General features: G+C 41.1%; 1 protein-coding gene across 2 annotated transcripts; it reads left to right on the top strand.

Annotated features, from left to right (window-relative positions):
- Positions 1–16,057: 16,057 nt before the first annotated feature.
- Positions 16,058–19,539, top strand: LOC137748801 (MATH domain and coiled-coil domain-containing protein At3g58370-like). 2 transcript variants are annotated; one of them, XM_068488988.1, is made up of 5 exons: positions 16,058–16,135; positions 16,216–16,340; positions 16,453–16,628; positions 17,663–18,547; positions 19,272–19,539. In XM_068488988.1, the coding sequence occupies exons 1-5, from the start codon at positions 16,127–16,129 to the stop codon at positions 19,289–19,291; spliced, it is 1,215 nt and encodes a 404-aa protein (XP_068345089.1). In that variant the 5' UTR covers positions 16,058–16,126; the 3' UTR covers positions 19,292–19,539. The 2 variants fall into 2 exon arrangements, with proteins under 2 accessions (XP_068345089.1, XP_068345090.1); XM_068488989.1 differs by lacking the exon at positions 19,272–19,539 and having other exon boundaries at positions 17,663–17,749; positions 17,828–18,853.
- Positions 19,540–22,774: the final 3,235 nt, after the last annotated feature.

Genomic DNA, 22,774 nt, shown 5'->3' with positions numbered 1-22,774 from the left:
AATCTGCCGTTGATGGGGCCGATCTTCAACCCGTCTTCTGCCGTGATTAAGTAGGCGCCATTGGTGTAAATCTCTTGTATTACGTAGGGTCCATCCCATTTTGATGTGAACTTGCTTTTTGTCTTATGGGTTGTAATGATAGGCCTACGCAATGCTAGCACGAGATCTCCGGCTTGGAAAGACCTTGGGCGGACTTTCTTGTTGAATGCCTTGGCTAACCGTGCTTGGTAGCATTCCAAGTGTTGTTGAGCTTCGAGCCTTCTCTCATCCAGCGCTTCCAACTCCTGAAGGCGCAACTTTGCATTTTCTTCATCAGTCAAGCCTTCTTGTATAGCCATCCTTAGTGAGGGGATTTGACTTTCAAGCGGTAGAACAGCTTCTACGCCATATACGAGAGAATAAGGTGTAGCTTGGGTAGGAGTCCTATGTGTAGTCCTATATGCCCAAAGTGCTTCACTTATTCTTTCATGCCAGTCTCTCTTTGTTCGGCCGATTACCTTTTTCAGGAGGTTGCACAGCGTCTTGTTGAATGCTTCTGCGAGGCCGTTGGCCGGAGCATGATACATGGAAGACTTGTGCTGCTTGAACTTGTATTTGTCGCAAAGCTCGTCCACGAGTCGGTTGGAAAACTGCTTTCCATTGTCCGTGATAATGTAGCGAGGCACCCCATATCGGTGGATGATATGCTCCTTGATGAAACGAACAACAGTTTCCTTTTTTACTTCCCTTAAAGGTATGGCTTCAGCCCACTTGGAGAAGTAATCTGTTGCAGCTAGGATGTAAGCTTCCCCTGCAGATGACTTTGGCGTAATTGGTCCTACAACGTCCAATCCCCATGCGTCGAACGGCCATGAAGCAACTGTAGGGTGTAATGGTTCAGGCGGTTGATGTATGAAGTTGGCGTGGAATTGGCAGGCTTGGCACCTTTTGGCGTGTTCCAGGCAGTCCTTCACCATGCTCGGCCAGTAGTAACCCATTCTTTTAAGCTGGAAATGTAGCTTTGGTCCAGATTGATGTGCCCCACACATACCTGAATGTGCTTCTTCCATGGCTTGATTAACTTCTTCCTCACCTAGGCATCTCAGGAGCAGTCCTTCAAAAGAGCGTCGGTAGAGTGTTCCTTTGTAGTAAAGGAAGCGAGGTGCTCGTCGACGTATTTCGGAACGGTGTCTAAGATCATCTGGAAGCTTTCCGTGCTCTAAGTAGTCGATCAGCGGCTGTCTCCACTCTTCAGCATCGACTGGAAGTACTGAGATGACATTTGTATCATCTAGTGACATTTCATTAACGAGAGGAATCACCCATCTTTGGCAAACTGGCACGTCTGCAACTTCATCTTTTCCTAGTGTCATACTTGAGGCTAGATTGGCGAGAGCGTCTGCCATTTGATTTTCCTTTCTTGGCACATGTTCTAGTGTCACAGCTTCGAACCTTTGTAGCAGTTGGGTCGCTAGCCGGAAGTATGGGACGAGATCATCTTTCCTCACCTCATATTCAGTTAAGAGTTGATTGATTATGAGCTTGGAATCGCCATATACCTCAAGAGCTGTGATTTCCATGTTGATCGCCATTTGGAGCCCGATGATCAATGCTTGGTACTCAGCAACATTGTTGGAGCATAGCTCATTCAATTGGAAGGAGTAAGGTAGTATGTGCCTTTGTGGTGACATGAATACTACTCTTGCCCCTGCTCCGTCTGCTCATGCGGATCCGTCGAAGAACATCGTCCATGTCGGGAAGATGTCGATGTAGAACACCTCCTCGTCAGGCAAGTCATCTGAGATTTTCCAATCAGCCGGGATTGGATGATCGGCAAGGAAGTCTGCTAGCGCTTGCCCCTTGACGGCTTTAGCTGGGACGTAGATGATCTCATATTGATTAAGAAGCAAAGCCCATTTAGCGAGTCGCCCTGTCAAGACTGGCTTAGTCATAACGTATTTGACAGGGTCAGCTTTAGCAACCAAGTGGATGGTGTAAGCATGTATGTAATGTCTGAGTTTCTGAATGGCAAAGACCAAAGCGAGGCACATCTTTTCTATTGGGGAATAGTTCAACTCAGCGCCGGTGAGAGTTCGACTGAGGTAGTAAAGTGCTCATTCTCTTTGGGATTCATTCTCTTGCACCAAGAGTGCTCCGATTGAACTTTCCTGAGCAGCAATATACAATATGAGTGGTTTCCCGGGCACAGGTGCCCTCAGGACAGGTGGACTTGACAAATATTTCTTTATGCTTTCAAAAGCATTATGGCATGCTTTGTCCCATACGAATGGAACATCTTTCTTCATAAGGCGACTAAACGGTTGACAATGCCCTGCGAGGTTGGAGATGAAGCGTCTGATGAAGGCTAGCCGTCCTTGTAGACTTTTCAGCTCGTGCAGGTTTCTTGGCTCGGGCATGCTTTGAATGGCCTTGATCTTTGATTGGTCTACTTCAATACCACGGTGCTTGACGATGAAGCCGAGGAATTTTCCAGAGGTGACGCCAAACGCACACTTTAACGGGTTCATCTTGAGGTTGTATTTTCGCAGCCTTTCGAACACTATTCGCAGATCCTTCAAGTGTTCTGATCTTTTCTTCGTCTTAACCACCACATCATCTACGTAACATTCTACGTTTTTGTGTAGCATGTCATTGAAGATTTTCTGCATTGCGCGTTGATACGTAGCTCCAGCGTTCTTTAGACCAAAGGGCATTACCTTGTAGCAGTAGATACCTTTTGGAGTACGAAAGGCTGTTAGTTCCTCGTCTTCGAGGGCCATGCGAATTTGATTGTACCCAGAAGAGCCATCCATGAATGATAATGCCTCATGGCCAGTGGTTGCATCCACCATGATTTCAATGATTGGCAAGGGGAAGTCATCCTTTGGGCAAACATCGTTGAGGTCCCGGAAATCTACGCAAACACGTATTTGTCCTGATTTTTTAAGGACAATGACGATGTTGGAGATCCACTTGGGGTATTGCACTTCTCGAATAAAGCCTGCTTCGATTAGCTTGTCGATCTCGACCTCGATTTGTGGGATAAGCTCAGATCGATAGCGTCTTTGAGTTTGCTTTATCGGCCGTGTTCCAGGCCTGACCGCAAGATGATGAATAGCGATGATAGGGTCCAGGCCGGGCATTTCTTTGTAGGTCCAGGCAAAGACGTCTTTGTACTCTAACAACAGCTGATAATACTCCTCTATCTCGTCTGTACTTAATAATGCACTTACGAAGATAGGCTTTGGTTCCTTGCTTGTACCTAAGTTGAGTTCCTTGAGATCATCGATTGTGGCTTGCCCCCCATCTTCGAGCTGTGGTGGTGCAGCAGTGACATCTTCCTCGGGGATTTCGTCTTCTTTACCTTCTTGAACCGTGACATGGAAAACATCTTGGATCTCCTCTTCGGTGCTATCTTCTCGAGCTTGTCGGCATAAGGATTGTCTGGTGTTCTGGGAGAGGCGTTCCTCGCAATCTTCATAGGAATGAGCCTTGACCGGGTAATTGAAGAAGTCTTCTGGGAAGAGGTCGCACATTGTGATGGGGATGGACGATCTTTGTGTCGAAATTTCATTATCTCCAACACTTTCACATTGTTCTGGAGGTTGACAGGAGCTGTTTTGCCCCCTTTTCGACTGATAAACTTGTGGACAAGATGGTTGCTGCTTGTCCAATTTCTTCGAAGCGATCTTCGAAATGCATTCCTCACAATCTTCATAACAAGGAGCCTTGATCGAGAAATTGAAGACATCTTCGAGGAAGAAAAGATCCCGCATGAACGATCTTTGTGTTGTAATTTCATCATCCTCAACATTTTCATGTAGCTTTGAAGGTTGACGGTAGCTGCTTTGCCCCCTTTCCGATTGGTGAACTTGTGGACAAGACATATGTTTCTCGTGCAGCTTCTTCGGAGTGACATGAATCCATCCTTCATCTTCACTTGACTTGACTGTCATGGTTTTGGAGCATGCCCCCAGCGGTTGAGGTGAAGACTTTGAGTCGAAAGAGCCAGAAGTGACATCTTTCTTAGGGATTTCATCTTCAGTGCCGTTCTCTTGGGTTTGTTGGCATGAAGATTTGCCAGTGTGGATGATGATGCGCCTCCTTACCTTTAGTGGTCCTTTTGTGTCAACCTCTAGGATTGCTTGGCGCTTCATCCTTGAAGGAATCAAGCTTCGAACGTCGTCCTTTTCTCCTAACCCATTGAGCTTTTCTTCCTTTGGTGTTGTCTTCCTCTTTCCAAAAAGCTTCCCATTATCTTCAAACCTTTCTGAAGCTGATCGTCGCAGAGGAGAGATAACTGTGTTGCTTTGTTTCTTAGGCTTTAACAACCTTTCAAAAACAGAGCTTTGGGATGTCGGCGCGTTAAGCCTCTTGAAGACAGAGGTTCGGTCTTGACCACCAATGCGATTAAGCACTGAAGTTCTGGAGCTTGACTGGCTCATCCTATCGAAGACCGACGTCCGAGGGGAGGGTTTAGGCTCTTCTTGGTCTTGTTCAATGCTCATGCTGACATATTGAGTGCTAGTGTTTTTCGCTTGGCTTGAAATCATCACAGGTGCATTTGGTGTGAAACCAAGTCCGGCTTTGTTGTTGTCAACTCCGTAACCATGCTCCTTCAACTTCTTTTGAGTTTTGGTGAGGTTACGTTCTTCGTCATTGACAGTGTTTGAAACCTTATTTCCAGCCACCGCAGAAGAAGCGAAGTCGTACCCGGCCTTTGACATGAGTTGGTAGGCGTTAGGGTCGAAACCTTCCTCGGTCCTCTTGGTTGGAAGAAAGCTTGATTCCACCTTCTTTGGTAGAGCTTTTATGAAGCCTTGTGGTAGTCTTGCGGCCTTAGCACCCCCTAGCTGTGTCAGAGGCAAAACTGCATTCGTCTTGAGCAACTTCACGTTATCCGTGTGCCACTGTGTGTCGGCTTTTCTAGTTTCGAATGGAGATTGACCATTCTTTCTTCTTGACATCGAGATATACTGGAATATGGGTGCGTTCGGTCCTTCTGACGGCATCCTACTCCCTTTGGTTGTTGCAGGTTTAGCAAACTCGTCATCATCTTTGCTTGAAGATGGCCCGGCCTGCTCTTTTTGTTTTTTAGGCATGGCTTGCCACTCCTGCTTTTTAGGTGCTGCTCTGCCCATGGATTTGATCTCTTCCGGAAGGGCTTCGGGTACCGTCTCTTCATCCATGTAGAATTTGGCATCTGCAAAGTGTGATTCGGCTTCGGTGAATGGCTTGGTATCACCTTGGATCACCTTCACTCCTTCTCGGTAAAATTTTAGGCATTGGTGAAGGGTGGACGGCACTACCCCATTTGCGTGGATCCAAGGTCTTCCTAAGAGCAAGCTATAGGAAGTTCTTGCATCAATCACGTGGAATATCGTGCTTGATTTGAGCTCACCCATGGTCATCTCTACTCGGATCATGCCTATCGCCCTTTGTCCTCCTTGGTTAAAACCCTGGATCAGCAGACGGCTCAGGGATAGTTCATTCACCTTGATGCCGATTATGGTCATTGTTGATTTTGGCATGATGTTTATGGCCGACCCACCATCCACAAGCATGCGGTTGACTTTGTATTCCTTTATGTACCCGGAGACGAAGAGATGACGGTTGTGAGGCTTTGATCCCAACAGTAGGTCTTCGTCAGTGAAGTTAATTACGTCATGGGTGGCACAACATGTGGCACATTCATGTGGCTGAAGCTTCGAGCCTTCGTCGTTACTTTCTTGCACTTCGTGGTCGTCGGGACCTGCCAAGACTGCTGCTAGTGCTCTTCGCATCTTTTTTGGCAATGGTAGCGCTTCCTCGATGCTAAAGTGTGTTGGCAGACCTTCTCCAGGTGTAAGGGTCTTTTCTACCTCAGTGGCGATAGCTTTGCCTTTTGAGGGCTCTTCTATTTCTACTTCAACCATGTGACAGGCCACGGTAGTGCACTGTTGGAAAAAGTCATTCGGGAAGTACTCACGCAAGGAAACGGGAATGCGTGGCTCCTGCTTCATAGGTTCCCTAGCATATGTTGTTTTATTATGCTTTATGTTTCTTTTAGGCTTCGCATTGTTGCGGCCGTGGTGATTTCTTCTTTGTTCCACCTTTGGCTGTATGACTTGTGGTCTTGGTTTCCTTGTCTTTTTGTAGGTTACCAATATCCATCATTCTTCATCATCAGCATGTGTATCTTGGTCGCTTCTCTCCAGTGATGGTTGTGTAGGAGGTGCCGTGCAACTTAAGCATTCACGGGAACGGTCAGGTGTCATTTGGAGAGGCACAGGATTAAACGATCCAAACGCAATTGTAGTGGTATGCGTTGCGGCCGTGTCCTCAAGGTCGAGCTCAATTTGCCCTTGTTGTGCTAGCTTCATGATGAGTTCTTTGAGAACGAAGCACTTGCCAACAGGATGGCTCACAATACGATGGTACTTGCAGTACCTAGGATCGTTTGTGCGATTCATTTCTTCAGGACGCTTGCATTCGGGTAGCTCAATCACCTTTTTTTCCAGCAAGTCATCTAACATGGCAGCCATGTCAGAGTCAGGAAAAGGGTACGTTTTCTGTTCCAACTCTCTCAAGGTGCTCTTGTATCTGTCTTGGGTGCGAGAAGGCTCACTTGTCTTTATCTCCTTCGCTTTCTTCTTGGAGGAGATCTTGATGGGCGCTGAGGAGGTCTTGATGGGCGCTGAGGAGGTCTTGATGGGCGCTGAAGAGGTCTTGATGGGGGTAGTGTTGACGGTGAAAGCTTCCTTAGCGGGCTTCTTCCCGGTCTTGTCTACATTTGGGGCGAATACTTTCTCCTTATTAAAGTTAGTAATTGGCTCATTTTTCCCATGATTAGCGATACTCAGCTCCATGTCGTGGGAACGAGTTGCTAGCTCTTCGAATGTTCTTGGTTTTATACCTTGGAGGATGTAATGTAACCCCCAGTGCATGCCTTGAACGCACATCTCAATGGCAGAGGTTTCAGAAAGCCGATCTTTGCAATCCAGACTTAAGGAGCGCCATCTATTTATGTAGTTGACGACAGGTTCATCTCTCCACTGTTTCGTACTGGTCAGCTCTAGCATGTTTACAGTACGACGAGTGCTGTAGAAACGGTTGAGGAATTCCCTTTCTAGCTGGTCCCAACTGTTGATAGACTCAGGTTCGAGGTCAGTGTACCAGTCAAAAGCGTTACTTTTCAGCGAACGCACGAACTGTTTGACGAGGTAGTCTCCCTCTGTCCCAGCATTGTTGCAAGTTTCAATGAAATGGGCGACATGTTGCTTCAGGTTGCCTTTTCCATCGAACTGCATGAATTTTGGGGGCTGATAACCCCTTGGCATCTTTAAAGCATCAATCTTCTTGGAGTAAGGCTTTGAGTACAGTACGGAGTCATGCGAGCTTCCTTCGTACTGTGTCTTGACAGTGCTTGCGATCATCTCCTGTAGCTGCTGGATAGAGAGAGATCCCATGAATGCCGTTGATTGGTCTAGCTTCAGCTTCTCTTCAACTTTCTCCACTGGTGGCTCCTCTTCTTCGTCGTCTTCTTTCTTTAATAGGCCAATATTTGGGTCGACTTTCACGTCGGGCAGCGCATCTAGTTGGTTGACAAGTGCGGCAATCTGCAAGTCCTTCTCTTTCACGGTCCGTGTGAGCTTTGCGATTGCTTCATTCATCTGAGCTAGCTGCTCCTCGATTGAAGTTGCTCCAGTGGTCATGACTTGCATGGTTGTACTACCGCTCGAATCAGCGTCGGAGAGTAGGGATTCTGAGTATTTCCTCGGGCTTTCCCCCTTTGATGCCCTTAGCGAGGCTAGGGTGATCACAGGCTCGTACCTCAAGTGCTCTTGTTCCTTTGACAAAGTTAATGCAGGGGCGGAAGCTGCAGCAAAAAGAGCTCTTGCCTTACTTCGGGTTATGATGCCCGAAATATCACCACTTGCGGCGATGATGTTCTTGTTCTTTGCTTTGATTGCAGGAACAGCTTGATCCTTTCTTGATGCCATTTGCGTTTTTCGATGATTTGAGGATAGAGATGAGAGGTAGAGAAGTCCCACTGGGCGTGCCAAATTTGTAAACACGAAAAGTTCCTGAAACAAGAAACAAGAATACCGTGTACAAAATATATTTTATGTTTAATGATTTTGGGGTTACAATCTCTTTGTAATTTGATCCTCTGATTCTATCTTCGTAGGGTGTAGGTTTGTGGATGAGCTGTTGATCCAAAGGGCCGTCGGGGCTTGATCTAGGGATGAACAGTTGATGAACGGATCTTCGAGGGCTTTTGAGCTTGATCTTGAAGACTGGGTGTATGGATTTCTTCAAGGGGCCGTCGGGGCTTGATCTTGAGGGTTGATGGATGAGCGGATCTTCAAGGGCTTTTGGGCCTAATCTTGAAGACTGAGTGTATGGATTTCTTCAAGAGGCCGTCGGGGCTTGATCTTGAGGGTTGATGGATGAGCGGATCTTCAAGGGCTTTTGGGCCTAATCTTGAAGACTGATTGGATGTGTGGATTTGTTGAGGTTGTTGATCCAAAGGGCCGTTGGGGCTTGATCTTAGGACGAACGGATGATGAACACTTTCTTCAAGGGGCCGTCGGGGCTTGATCTTGAGTCGGCGGAAGTTCTTCAAGGGCCGTTGGGGCTTGACCTTGAAGGAGGGTTTGACGAAGAACGAAGAGTGTTTTCTTGATCCTTCGGGATTTTGCTTGAGAGCTTTAGAGTTTCAAGGCTTCAAGGTTTTGGTGTGATGTAAATTCCCTTCTTTCTTTCTTTTCTTCTTCCTTTCTTTCCTTCTTCTTTTCTTTTCTTCTTCCTTTCTTTTCTTCTTCCTTTCTTTTCTTCCCTTGAAATGAATGTCTTGGCTTCCTATTTATAGAATTCTAAAACTTGATTTTTGGATTTAAATAATCAGATGAAATAAATCATTTCTGCCAGGTAATGACACGTATCCTATTTGATGACCTTTCCAATTTATTTCGATTTTTTGTTGAGTCACACGCTACATGTAAAATTTATGTGACACGTGAGCGTTGAAATTTTAATTATTGGTCAACATTCATTTCACCGAAATTTTGATGTCTACAAGTACAAAGATGACTCTCACTATTTTCTCTCTTCTCTCAAGGCCAGCTCACTGTTATTTTCTTCCTTATCTTTCTTCTTTTCTCTTCTTCCTCTCCTCTCACTTCTTTTCTTTCTCTCTTTCTTTCTTCCTCCGTATGCTCTAATTTTATAGGCAAAGATTACTGTAGCAACAATATTTGATTTACAAACTCTCTTCATATGAATGATAACCCATCTGATTTTTCTTTGGATGAATAGTAAAAAACTATTCATGTGGGCCATCCACATATTACATTACAACACTCCCCCTTGAATGGCCATATGTCAATTTTGGTTGCCTTGTTCAAACCTTGATCCGTTTTGGAAGCTCCCCTGATGAGTATCTTCCCTTGATTTCGAATTCCTTAATTTGACTGACTACTATGTTGATGTAATCTGATACTATTCATGATAGCTGGAGTGTTTGCTTCTGAAGGTGGTTTACATGCGCTCCAAATTTTAATGGCCCCAAGTATTAGCCAAATACATTCATGATTAGCTTCATGGAGATATGTAGTTATGAGAGATATGAAGATGCAACAAAGGATCCTTGCTTCCTTGATTGTTGCAGAATCAATATATTTCCATATGTAAATACAAATCCTTTATGAAAGCAATTTGTATGCAGGCTACAAAGGTATTCAAATTTTTCTTGCCCAATAAGACCATGGCTATTAATGAGTTCTTTGAAATAGAATGAGCACATGTCTATAATTTCCTGGAGATATCGATAAATAAACTTATTTCATTGCAATACCCATTTGTTGCTATTGTGCTCCACAGGAAGTGTAACACCTAATTCAATGTAGCGTGCTAAATACAGTAAGGTACATCCTTCACTAGGATATGGTACTCTGAGACCAAATATCAATTCATCATTTCCCTCATGAGGATGAATGATCTTTCTTAGTGTCTAAATATTAATTAACCACTTGAGTGTTCAACTCATGATCTTCAATCCATATGGTTCTTTAATACCATAAACATCATGGGTAAGATTCGTGTTGGCATATTGTTTGATCTGTAACTCGAGACAATATTCCTTTCAACACTTTATAATTTTTCTAAACTCTTCAGGAGTCTCACTCTAATATCATCAATTCTTGCAAGAGATTTAGTATGTTGCAACAACATCATAATGATAGTACTCATTAAGGCAATTTATATCATCTACTGGTATTGAGTACATAGTTTATGTTTTACCTTTCCAGGCTTTCTTCAAGCAATCTAAGTCATTCAGGAATTTTCTACACTTCATGACACATTTTCTTTTGGAATTTATATTGAGCAACTTGCTTCCATGTATACTTGAGGGATTTACTTGTGGAGATATGCTTGAGGCATTTCATAAGGCTTTGTGTAATATATAATTCTCCATTTAAATGAACAAGTTTAACAATAAGAAATCATGTTTCCAGGAGTATATTACAGTTTCAAGTTTCAATTAAGAACCTTGTGTCATATTGTTTAAGTGTAGTTCACTATATTACAAATGCTCATATGTAACCTTTTGGGTTCAACATCATTTGGCGATTTGTACAATAGGTCCATTTTCCACGTTCTTGATAAATTGTAATGGAATTGCCTTTCTTCATTTTTAGCCAATAATTTTGCTTTTTGTCAACGATTAAAAGAATGTGACTCAATATCAACACGGCTCATTGATGAATTTAGTAGCTACTGAAAACCAAAATTAACATTGGTAATCATCAATTCGTGATCCCATAATTCTCATGTGCATGTGCATGCATATTTATAATTATTTCATTACTTTGGATATCCTTTCCTCTTCTAGGACTGTACGTTGTCTCTTGTAGGATAGTCATATCTTATTAGATAAATTGTTTGAGAATATGGATCATAACCTTATCTAGAGCACTACAGAGCTTGGATTGTTAATCTTCACTTCTGGGGAGTTGAATTATTGGAACCTACACATCGATCATGCTTCAGGCATGAAATAGATTAAAATTGTCATGTCCATGGATTATCCCTTTTGAAACTTGAATCCATACGGCGACTATCATGCTTCAAGCATGCAATAGCTTGATAATGCCAAGTCTATGGATAGCCCGACTGAGACTTTAATCCGTGTGGCATCTCTGTAACTTGTAATCAATTAGTAATTTTCATTACCTTTTTGTACATCATGTAAATGATATAAACTGGTAAAGTTTGCTGGGGATATGAGTCGGATTCCTATTCACTCAGTCAGCCACCAATTTTCTCCCTTTGGACTTCTATGGGCTCATCGTTAATCATTCTACTTCAATCTTTTGCGTAGTAGAAGTGATGTGCAACCTTTGTCCTTAAATGGTCCATCACTTCTTGGTGACTCGTCCATGCTTGGCAACTTCAGTGTAAAAAGCCAACAACGTACTAATTATTTTGCAGTGTTGGTGACTTGAGACCCAACTCTAACAATAGTTGAAGATGACTACTCGAGAGCAATGCAAGTTAAGTAATCAGGAAAGGTTCCAGGCAATCGGTTCTTAACCGGAAGTTTGACTTCAAGTTTCGATTAATTGCTTTTTTTCTCTTTGCCTTGTAGGTAAGAGCAAATGCAAATGAAAAGACAAGGAAAGAGCATGATATGAGATACTCTTGCTCTCGACCCTAATGATATGAAATACTTTTTCTCTTGAAGGAAAACAGTAGAAGGATTTGATGTTAATGTAAAGCTTCTCGATCAAAAAATTTTCTTGCTGAGAAATGAGTTTGTCATTTTGAGGGACTTGATTGAAGAGGTATTTTCAGAGAGAAGGAAGACTAAATATGTTAAGAGGTTTGGGTGTAGATGCATTCTCGGCAAGGAAGATGAGCTAGGAATTTTGGAGGTGTGCCTTACCATGGAGGACGAAGGTCGACATATATAGGGATTTCCTAATAGCAGGTAATGATGCAGATGTGGCCTTGTCACCCATGCTTGTCGGCAACAGTGGTGTAGTTAGAATAGTGAACTTTACGCGTTTTAAGTTTGCCAGAAATATTTTGACAGAGTTGTTCTTGATATCCGAAAAGCTGAGATTGCATCTGAGAAATGTTGACGAACTTTATTCAGGAAAATCCAGCTTTTGAAATTCGGAGAGCAGTGTCTTGATTTTTGAACAAGTGGCTGTGTTGCCTTTCTTTTTATAAAGGTATCAATTGTATCCAAAAACATGCTTTGAAGGTCGCCCGCCTATGAAAATTGTCTATGTTGTATTTCTGAGATTTCACTCTATCCAATCATTATCTTTAATCATTTTTGTAAATGGCTTGCCCTTCTAACATTTGTTTAGATTTGAGTCTCGGGAGTGATACACATGAGATGCGTCAAGATAATATATGACGCCCGTCCTTTTTATCTTCTAATGGCCCTCTTACAATTGGAGACTCTATGATGAGGGATGATATAATGGCTACAGTAGTAAGCTTCTCACTCCCAGAGATAATATAATACTTTCAAAGAGGTCTAATGAATTGGTTGTTCAAGACTCTTTGGCTTTGAGTGTTCAGTGTGCGAGTTATGTATCCAACATGGGCCAACGTCTACTTGCTCGAACTCGCCAAGTCGAAACATTAATGGCTGAGATGGCAAGTCTTAGATAAGAAATTAGAGGGCTCAAGCACAAGAATAAAGAGTTTCACAAACTTGCAAATATTTACTCGACGAGCATGAAAATAAAGCCCGACCAGCTGCTGGAATCCGAAAGTCAAATTCAAAGTGATCACCAAAGATTTGTGGCTATATTATGAAGGCAACTGGTGCTTTCCCCTTTCTGGTGTTTTGCCAAGTACTAGAGCGTTACATGATCAATCTCCAATGCCTCCCTCTTTTGGGGTACTGCCAAGTACTGAGACTTCACATGAACAACCTTTATGAAGGCCCCCCATTTGTTTATTTTTTTGTTGTTGTAACTCATGTGTATATAAATTTTTGTTCTCCCATTTGATTTTATACATGTCAGAAAGCTTCTACTTTAGCTTATTATATATGGGAACCAAAGGACACTTCTGGTTCCATGAATATGATTCAATGAGCCTTTAAGTATAGATATTTTCTAATATCATATGCTTCCACATAAGTTCTCGAGCATTATGAATTCATGAAAGCATCTCTTGTGTGAGATGACGATGGTCACAAAATCGGGTTTTACTAAGTTCACCATTTTCTTATTCCCAAAAGGAAGAAATTCAGGTATGACGGAAATTGCGATAATTAACTCATACCACGTATAATATATGCCCACACAAAATGTTAGAACTTCAAGTTCTTAACATTATTCATATTTTGAACTTCAAGTCAAAACATTATTCATATGTACTCAAAATTTATTTTCAATATTGACATCATTAGAACCTTTAGGTTCATATTTCTGGAATTCATACCCGTACTTAATCTGTACATGGATGAAGAAACTTATGGTCTTCATTTACATGAAGCAAGGAACTTTTGGCCCTCATTTAATAGTTTGTGGACTGAGGCATTTATGGGCGTCACTTTATTTTAATTGAGGAACTACTGCTCTCTTAATTTATTCAAAAACTTCATGTTTTGATTTTTGATCAAGGAACTTCAGGTCCGATTTTTTTATATGATAAGGATCCAGAAATTCTAGGTTCTAATCTTATTAAGGAACTTCGGGTCCTTTAAATACTCATCATAACAAAATGTAATGCACTAAATAAGTTAAAGCAATATGCAGGAATTCCAGCCATGATAAATAAATTGCTTTTAAGTAAATAAAGCTTGTGACAAGGGATTTGAACCAGCACCATTCACATAAATGTCAAAGTTTTAAAGCAAAGGGTAATAATTCTACCCACTGTAAATAAATAGAACTTGTGATAGGACTTTAAACCAACACATTTCATAAAACAAAAGTATCAGACCCCTTTAATAAAGAAGTGTACTAGCGGGTCCATTTTGAATATCATTATTTTTCTTCTTCTTTTCACATGGTGTCAACACACCATTCCAAAACCTTTTTCTTCACATGGTGGTGGTGCCATTATTACTTCCCACTATCAATTTTACTTTTTCTTATGGTGCAACCAAAACCACTCCATTCCAAAAGCTTTAGCCCCATTTCACTTTTCTTTTATTTCATCCTTTTTATTTTATTTTCATTTCACAGTTTTAAGTCCTTTTAGTCACCCATGAAGTAATACTAACAATTAGTCTCAATTGGTGTTCCTCCTCTGGTGAGTTTCGAAAAAATCGAAATGGTTCCCAAAAGTTTTGGAGTCAAGAGTAGTTTCTGCAAAATATGAGAAGATCAAATCATTATATTTGGCTCGAATTTTAGTGTGATATGGATAAGAGGATATTGAACAACTTTCTTGAAGACATTTTTGATCTGAGCTACCTAAAATGGAGTTTTGCCACTCATAATATGGTTGTCCAGTTTTCTGCAAAATTGGAAACTGAGTTGGTGTTTCAAACATCTAGGACGATCGCACTGTTGGAATTTTCTGAAATTTTTTATATGTTATAGGTACTGGGCAGACGAACAACTTTCAAGAAGGAAGTATCTCAATCTAAGGTTAACAAGTTGGAGTTCAGAAGCTGCTTTCATGACTGTCAGATTTTCTACCAATAATAATAATAGTTATATAAACAAATATAAATTTACCTTAAGAAAATTAGTCATATAGAGATATGAAAATGAAATGAAAAGATTTTTTTATCTTTGGGATTACAGCCGACAGATGTGAGAGGTAGGTAGTGCTTCACCAGATTTATAGTGTACGATTTTCACCAACACGAGAGCTTCTCGTGCAGATAACGTGTTATAAAATCAACGGTACGTGTGCAGTGGAACATAAAGTAAATGAGACACAATATTTACGAGATTCGGCAAGCGTACCTACGTCATCAGGGCAGCAGTAATATTTTCTTTCATTATGTGAAATAATAGGAGTACAATGATAACTCATCCTATTTTCTCTCTTCTCTCTAACCTAACTCACTGGTATTTTCTTTTGTATCTCTCTTCTTTCTCTTCTTCCTCTCATCTCTCTTCTTTTCTTTATCTCTTTCTTTCTTCCTCCGTATGCTCTCATTTTATAGGCAAAAGATTACTATTGCAAGACTATTTGCTTTACAAACTTTCTTCATATGAATGATAACTCATCTGATTTTTCTTTGGATGAATAGTAACAAACTATTCATGTGGGCCATCCACATATTACATAACAACATTTTCCAAATTTTAGTAATTAATTAAATAAGGATTTAAAAGTTTTCTTACAAAAGGATAAATATGTTATTAAATAGGTGAAAAAATAAGACATTGGGATGACAATATCTATCCCTTTTGTTAGACATAAAGCAAGAGCGCGGGTGGAGGATGGAGCGACGATCATTTTGGTGGTTCGTGGATGATGGAGCGGCGTTTTTCTTCCTCAACTTTAGGACTAGAGATGGTGTGATGGCAGGTCCTTATGGCGGAGATGGCTTCGACTCATTGGGGAGTTTCGATGGCAAGAGGAATTGCTACAGTAGCCAGTGTGGTTTAGGGTTTCTTCTGTTGTGTGGTGTGTTTGTGCTGGGGCCCAAAGCTTTCTTGGGCTTTGGTTCAATGTATGTTTTAATGTGTGTTTTAAGGGTACATTTTTTCTTTTGTTCAATGTATATTTGGGCCCTTCATGTGTAATATTTATTTGTTGGTAATATATTTATGTTTTCTAAAAAAAAAAAAATTAATAAAAAAGTTTGAAACTTTGAGTTTTAACAATAAGAATAAAATAAAAGGTAAAATAAATAGTACTAAGATTGACTTTGAGTTTTAACAATAAAGATAAAATAAAAGGTAAAATAAATAGTACTAAGACTGATTTTTTAGTATAAAAATATGATTTTTTGTTAAAGTAAACAGTATAATTCAAAAAAAAAAAAAAAAAAACAAAAAAAAACCACGAGCGTGGGACCCCTTTGGACATTGTTTGACTGAGCTATCGTATAATTGGAGGTTTTGTCCTCGGAGCTTCCGTGCTGCGGTGTTAGTGTGTGCTCTGCTGGGGAGTGGAGAGTATTTTCCTCCCTCTCTCCCCTCTCTCTGTCTCTCTCTCTCTCTCACCGATGATCATGGTTGGGATTGCTGTGATGGTTGGTGTGATTGTTGGGTGACCATTTTTATGGGTTTTATTTATTTGAATTTTTCTGTTTAGATGAAGAGCAAGAACAAGGAAGAAGAAGAGGTGTCTGGGACATTCACATGGGTGATCGAAAACTTCTCTAAGCTCAAGAACGAAAGGCATTACTCTGACGTTTTCACCATCGCTGGTTTCAAATGGTAAAATTATTCTCTCATATTTTGGTTTTTTTTTTTTTTTTTTTTTTTTAGTTCTTTTGATTGTGAACACTTCAAGATCACCTTTTTGGTTTGATAATTTTGATTTGGTCAGGACGATCCTAGCATGGCCGAAGGTCAATGAAGTAAATTCTGAAATGCACTTCTCCATGTACTTGTGTGTCCCAAGTGCTTCAATTCTGGAATCTGGTTGGACTAGATTTGCCCACTTCAGCTTGAGTGTGCTCAATCAACTGGACAGCAACAAGACAATTACAAGGGCTACAAAGGGTATAACTTTTACCGTTTCATGTTTATGTTCTTTCTATGTGATCTTGTGGTTTTGGCAATCGAAACTCAGTAAATGGATTTCATTGTGCTTTCCATCATGACTCTGTTGTTGTTTGTTGTTTATATGTGACACGCATCGTTCGTTACTTGTAACAAGTTATGGTGGATTTGGATGGAGAGATTTAAAACAAGGGATTTGGAGTGCGTTTCTAGTATAAGATTGTAAATTGTTTTGCCGAGCGTTGTCATCTATACAACATGAGGTGTATTTGGATAGAAAGAGTTAAAACAAAGGAGTGAGTTTCTAGCATAATTGTTTGACTGATGGTGATCACTTATGTGGCACGCGTTGTTGGTTGTAATAAGTTATGGTGCATTTGGATTGAATGATTGAAAACAAAGAATTTGGAGTGAGTTTCTAGTACAAATTGTTTAAAGGATCATTATCTCATTCATGCGACACGCGTTGTTGGTTGTTGGAACAAGTTTGTTGCATTTGGATGTAAAGATTTCAATCAAGGTTTTTGGAGTGAGTTTCTAGTATAGATTGAGTAGCTGATCTTTATCAATGAAACCATAATTTTGATTTTCGGATCAGTTAGTTTGGATGTGTCATCAAGAACTATTTAGAATTTCTCTTCCTTTAAGCTTTGGTGGTGATAATATTTATTGGATCCCAGGCTCTGATTTGTTTTGCATAATTATATGTATGGTTATCAATGTTATATGAGATTTGCCATGGATTTGAGACACTGGCGGCAGCTTAGTTTTTATTTTTTCTTAAACTTTCTGGTTTTAAAGCTAATGGATTTATGCCTGGGTAAGTACGTTTACACATGGAAGGAAGTCCATCTCCAAATATGTTAATATAATTAGCATGAGTTCTTGATCATTGATTGAGGTCATCTTTGTTGACAATTTGCTTCTGTAGTAAATTCCCAAATGGACTTCTTTTATTGTTGTTTCCGTATTACCTTTGATGTGCTTTGCGTACCTGATTAAAGTTTTGTATTCCTTTATATTTTTGTTCACAGGCTCTTATAAAGAGTTCAAAGAACCCACAAGTGAATGGGGCTTCAATTCATTCATGCTGCTCAGTGAACTTTATGACGAGACTGCAGGTTATCTCGTGAATGATAAATGCATTGTCGAAGTGAAGGTCCATATTCCAATATACCAAAGAGCTAATGGTTTTGCAGAATCTGCACTTATGGAGCCCGAAATGAAAGAGCGTGGTGGGCAGGAACCTTCACATGTGCATTCGGTGCATACTCCAGAATCTTCTCCGACACCTAAGACACCAAGTTCAGAACCGCTGACTCCTTTCCAAGAAACATCAGGTCCTGAACAAGTTTGCACTAAGGCTATTGTTGAAAGCCTTCCTGACCCTTCTCTAGTGAAGGAGGTTGAGGAAATTCCCACCAAGCCAACGGGGGAGCTTTTGGAATTTCGTGGGTTGGGACTAATAGAGAGAGCTTTCTTTCCACTGCTGGAGGAAGCTTGTTCATTGCATCCTTTGTTGATTGAGTGTGTACGTAAGAAGAATCGTAAAGTTATTGAATGTGCTTTGACAGCTCTCGGAGGGCTCTTGCATTTTCTTAAAACAACAAAGGTAAAGGATATGAATGGGGATACCTTTGCTCACCTTCAAAGTTTATGGGAGGATGTCAGGATGTTCAGATTTGACTTGGCTTGGCTGGAGCCACATGTTCAATCTGCTTTGGGTATGAAGAAGTTTCTGGAAAGGGCAAGGAGAGTGAAGAGGTTGAGAGAAGACGTTGAAGCTTTGGATAATGAGAAGAAGAGGCGGAGTGCTGCCCTTGCTGTCACAGAGGCAGAGCTTGAGGAAGCGAAGAGAGAGTTGGCTAAGGAGGAAGAGGGCTTCAACGAGAAAGATATGGATTCTGAGCTAGGTTGTGGTGAGTTGGCCTTATCATAGAAGTTTCTCTTTGATATAAGTTGTAGGACGGACATATGAGAGAGATAGACATGAATAGTAAGCTAGTTTTGGGAACCGTTTATATATTTCATGGTTTAGGACTAATTTTGTGCACCTTCATCAACTTCCTGGTCTGATCAATTAGGCAGGATGTCCGTGTTGATAGCCTTTGTTCAAGTGAGGCACTTGAATTTACTTTCGTCAAAAATGCATCTTTTACTTTGATATTGAAACTTAACGTTGTTTCTTAAGATTTCGTACAGTGTTTCAAGTTGCGCCTTTCATATTTCATCGTTTTGTTTTGGATTGAACGGTCTAAATTTTGGAATGTTGTGCTCTGTGCTAGAGAGACTTGCTAGACTTTTGTTTCTTCTTTCTTCTGGGTACTGGATTCTTGCTGATTTACTCGTATATGCTGTCTCTGCAAGGATTTATGCGAATAGTTCATTATTTCTATCTTATATCTAAGTCGATTTAGCAATATTTGTCGATTCATTTTTTGGGGACGTGATTCCAGCAAAGTGGAATAGCTAGTTGGTTTATGTAAAGTTTGTTTTTGCAAAGTGGAATTAGCTCTTGGTCTTAGTGGTGATTCTCTTTCGCATGTTAGAAGAAGAGGTCTCAAGTTCGAATCTGATATAATCTTGTAGATCGAACAAGTATTTTACATGACCGGACATTTTCTTTTTTATGCCAATATATAGATCAAACAATTGGAAGCTGAAGCTACTTCTGCCAAGGTGAAGTGGACCATCTCAAACTCGACTCGAGATTAATTAGCCTGATAAATTTATGGTTCTTGATTGATGGGTTGAAATTTTTACCCCAATTGCCTGTATAAAAGTAGTAGGGGTTGAGATCCTCTCCAGATCTCCTCCTCCCCAGCAAGGGGATCAAACAATCCTGACCATTGTAGGGGCATGTTTTGATTTCCTTTTTCACCTTTTGCTCTGCCCTTCTTAGTTCTGTCTGTAAATTCTCTTTATTCTATCTAATAATCTCTCATTTAGTTCTTCTCCCCTTTCTTCATTCAATATGTCACTTTACTATTTATCTTCAATGCACTTAACAATTTGGACTCAAATCTTACAATTGAGCTTAAATATGAGTCCAAATCTCCCCAATACATCGCATCCCGATCTTGGTGTCTGAAGGACAACAGGATAGCCACGTGCTGGCTAACACCTGAGGATGGCGCAAGGCATTTATGAATACATATGCTGAGAACATGAGAAACATGCATATAAATTTCTCACATGACTACACAAAGTAATATTCAAATACAAACCTTACAAAAATAATAGTGATAACGCATGACATGTTCAAAGCATACTGCTAATTCAGAATACAAGCAAAAGGTATAATAGAAGGTGCTATTACAAGAGATGTCCAACACGGAGAGGACACAAGCTCACTGATATGGGAATGCCTCGTAACTCGGATTGTATGCCTCATTCCTAGGTCCTGAGGGGGCGCAAAACAAAATATGAATGGACCAAGTTTATATATAAGTAATACTAAAACAGTTATTCATCAATGTACTTACCCCTAGTTTAGAAAACTCAATAGCATAATATATAATAGGTTTTCCCAAAACCCTAGCATGCCATAAAACTTCATAAAACATATATCATATATAGTGTGCTTAGTAGTGGTATTAAAATAGCCCAAAGGTCGTCACTCGCCCGTAGGTCCTGCATCACCCGACTGAAGCCATATATAAATCTTCATTCTCCCGTAGCCCTTACATCACCCGACCGAAGCCATATATAAATTTTCATTCGCCCGTAGGCCCCTACATCACCTGACCAAAGCCATATATAGATATCATTTGCCCGTAGGCACATAGTATGAATACCCACTGAATAAGCACATAAAAACATGAACATAATATTTCCAAAATATATGTATATATCTCAATGGAGCTCAATAGCTCAAACATCATATCTTAACTCATATTCGTGAATATCTCAATAAACGTAAATCCAGTGAAGCATGATATTTCATCAACCGTATATCCAATTTACTCATAAACATTTCATAAAACGTAGTCATAAAATCATGCTTTTCATGTATACATTTCTAGTAATAAAATCATGCATTTTGGAAGTGGTCCATTCACAAATACTCCTTCGTCAAAGAGCCATGCGAACTAGGGAGGACGTAAACGTCACTAACAAATGCACCTAAGCACATAAGGGGACTAATTAATAAAACTATACTAAAAGGATTGAATATCAGGAAACGGACATGATAAAAGGATTCAGGACGTTGAAAAACCTAAGGGGGAACCTCGGGTACCCCCACCTGCCACCGCACGCACCGAGTTAGGTCGCTAGAAAGTTGGCCGGAAAAGTCGCGCGGCACCGCTGTAGAGCCTAAAATAATCCCAAAAATTCTAGAGGCGACATGTGGACTTTTATTCAAGAAATACAAGATTGCCCTCAATAAATGGGCAGGCTTCTCAGATGCTCCCACACGCAGCTCACATCCCTGGATATCTCAGTAGCTGAATACGACTGCCCACATCTCACCTGCCTTTAGCAAGGAATTAAAGATAAGGATTAATTACCCAAATCCTATCCTTAGTACATTCCCATTTGAAAATTGACTTCAATCAAGTAAGTAATCCTAATATAAGTCAAGTAAGTGACCACGTGAGTCAACTACTCCATCAGAGTAGCCTACTCAACTACCCGTCTTACATCAAAGTTTTGCAAGACGCCTCAAGCAGGCAAAGCTCCCGAAGCCCCGAAGCTGAAACTAAAACCTAAGTGACAACGTAGGATCGACTGCTTTGTTGAAGTAGTTCACCCAGCCACCTGTCCTATGGTAAAGTTTCGCAAAAGACATGGCAAAATGTAAGGATGAAGAAAAAACAAGGAAAGTTGTTCATTAAATTTCTAGCAAATTGATAAACGGGCTTGAAGGCCAACAAAGTTCAAGCAAAGCAGAACAAAAAAGAAAATAAGAAAAACTCCTAAGTCTAAGCAAAAAGACTACTCCTTGGCAGCTTGCACAACCACTGGTTCCTCGATTGCCATGCCTTCTGCAGCCGCTCTACTCCCAGCAGCTTGCACAACCACTGGTTCCTCGACTGCCATGCCTTCTGCAGCCGCTCTACTCCCAGCAGCTAAAGCTCTCATCAGCTTATCCTCAACCCTCCCTGCTTGGACTGCCTGACCCTCAGCTGCTTCACCAAAGGTAGCCTTAAACGAGAAATCAAGCAGGTCAACTGGAGAAATGGAAAAAGTCTCGAAGTCATCCTCGGAAAAACTCATAATCTGACAGCCTGCCCTAAAGATGGTATACATAGCCAAGCTTGTAGAAATTGGCCTGACAAGAAGCAAGCGCTACTTCGTGACCAACTTTCTTATTCCTCATCTGTGCATTCTCCTCAACAAGCCCAGTGTGAGCACCTTGCAGCTCATTTTTCAGGTTCACGCTAGCAGACAACACACCTTGCAGACTTATGTCCTTAGACTCAAGCTTACTGGCAATCTCTTTAAGATGAGACACTTCAGCATGCATGAAGATAAACTCCTCGTACTTGGCAAAATAAGCAGATCATAGCTCCAAATTGACACGCTCAAAGTCCTCGACCAATGAAGAAGCACGACTGATTTCCTTCTCTGCAGCTTTCAACATCGCCTAAGTCGCACTAAGCCTAGCATTCAAATGGGAGGCCTCCTCACGAGCGATCTCTAACTGCAAAGAAGTGGAGGCAGAGACATCAGACCCTTTCAAAACGGCAGGTTCAGATTCAAGTTTCTCGATCTTTTCAGTAGCCTAGCGAAGCTAAGCCACCAATGCCACTCCGGCCTCATTAGCACACTTAACAGCATCCTGATTAACACGCATAGACTCAGCTGCTATGATCAAAGTCTTATGCATTGTAACAATCAGGGAGGACCTCTTCGAGTAGATGAGACGCTTCGTAAAAGAGTTTGAGTAGATGACAACTTTCCCAACGCTGTCAACAAACTTGACGCATGCATCGACATGCTCAAGCAGGTCAACCTTCAACAGCGCACAAACATCAGGAAACTCTCCAGCCTCAAACTCGGTGGATCTCTCACAACTGCCTATGCGAACAGATTTCCCCTTCTCAGCAGACGAGTCGGTCACGACAGAAGGAAGAGTAGGCCCAGACGCCACTTTAGCAACAGAATCCACATTTTCACTCTTCATAGCGGTGAGCCTCTCA

The sequence above is a fragment of the Pyrus communis genome, chromosome 10 (assembly GCF_963583255.1).
Source record: "Pyrus communis chromosome 10, drPyrComm1.1, whole genome shotgun sequence".
In the NCBI taxonomy this organism is placed as follows: Eukaryota; Viridiplantae; Streptophyta; class Magnoliopsida; order Rosales; family Rosaceae; genus Pyrus; species Pyrus communis.
Note: the sequence above shows the minus strand (reverse complement) of the source record. Positions and strands in the feature narration are given on the sequence as shown.

Bases quoted from the DNA above. Each gene is read 5' to 3' on its own strand.
- LOC137748801 (XM_068488988.1), top strand. The intron at 16,341-16,452 runs GTAAAATTATTC...TGATTTGGTCAG, and splicing joins ACCATCGCTGGTTTCAAATG to GACGATCCTAGCATGGCCGA. The intron at 18,548-19,271 runs GTGAGTTGGCCT...GCCAATATATAG, and splicing joins GGATTCTGAGCTAGGTTGTG to ATCAAACAATTGGAAGCTGA.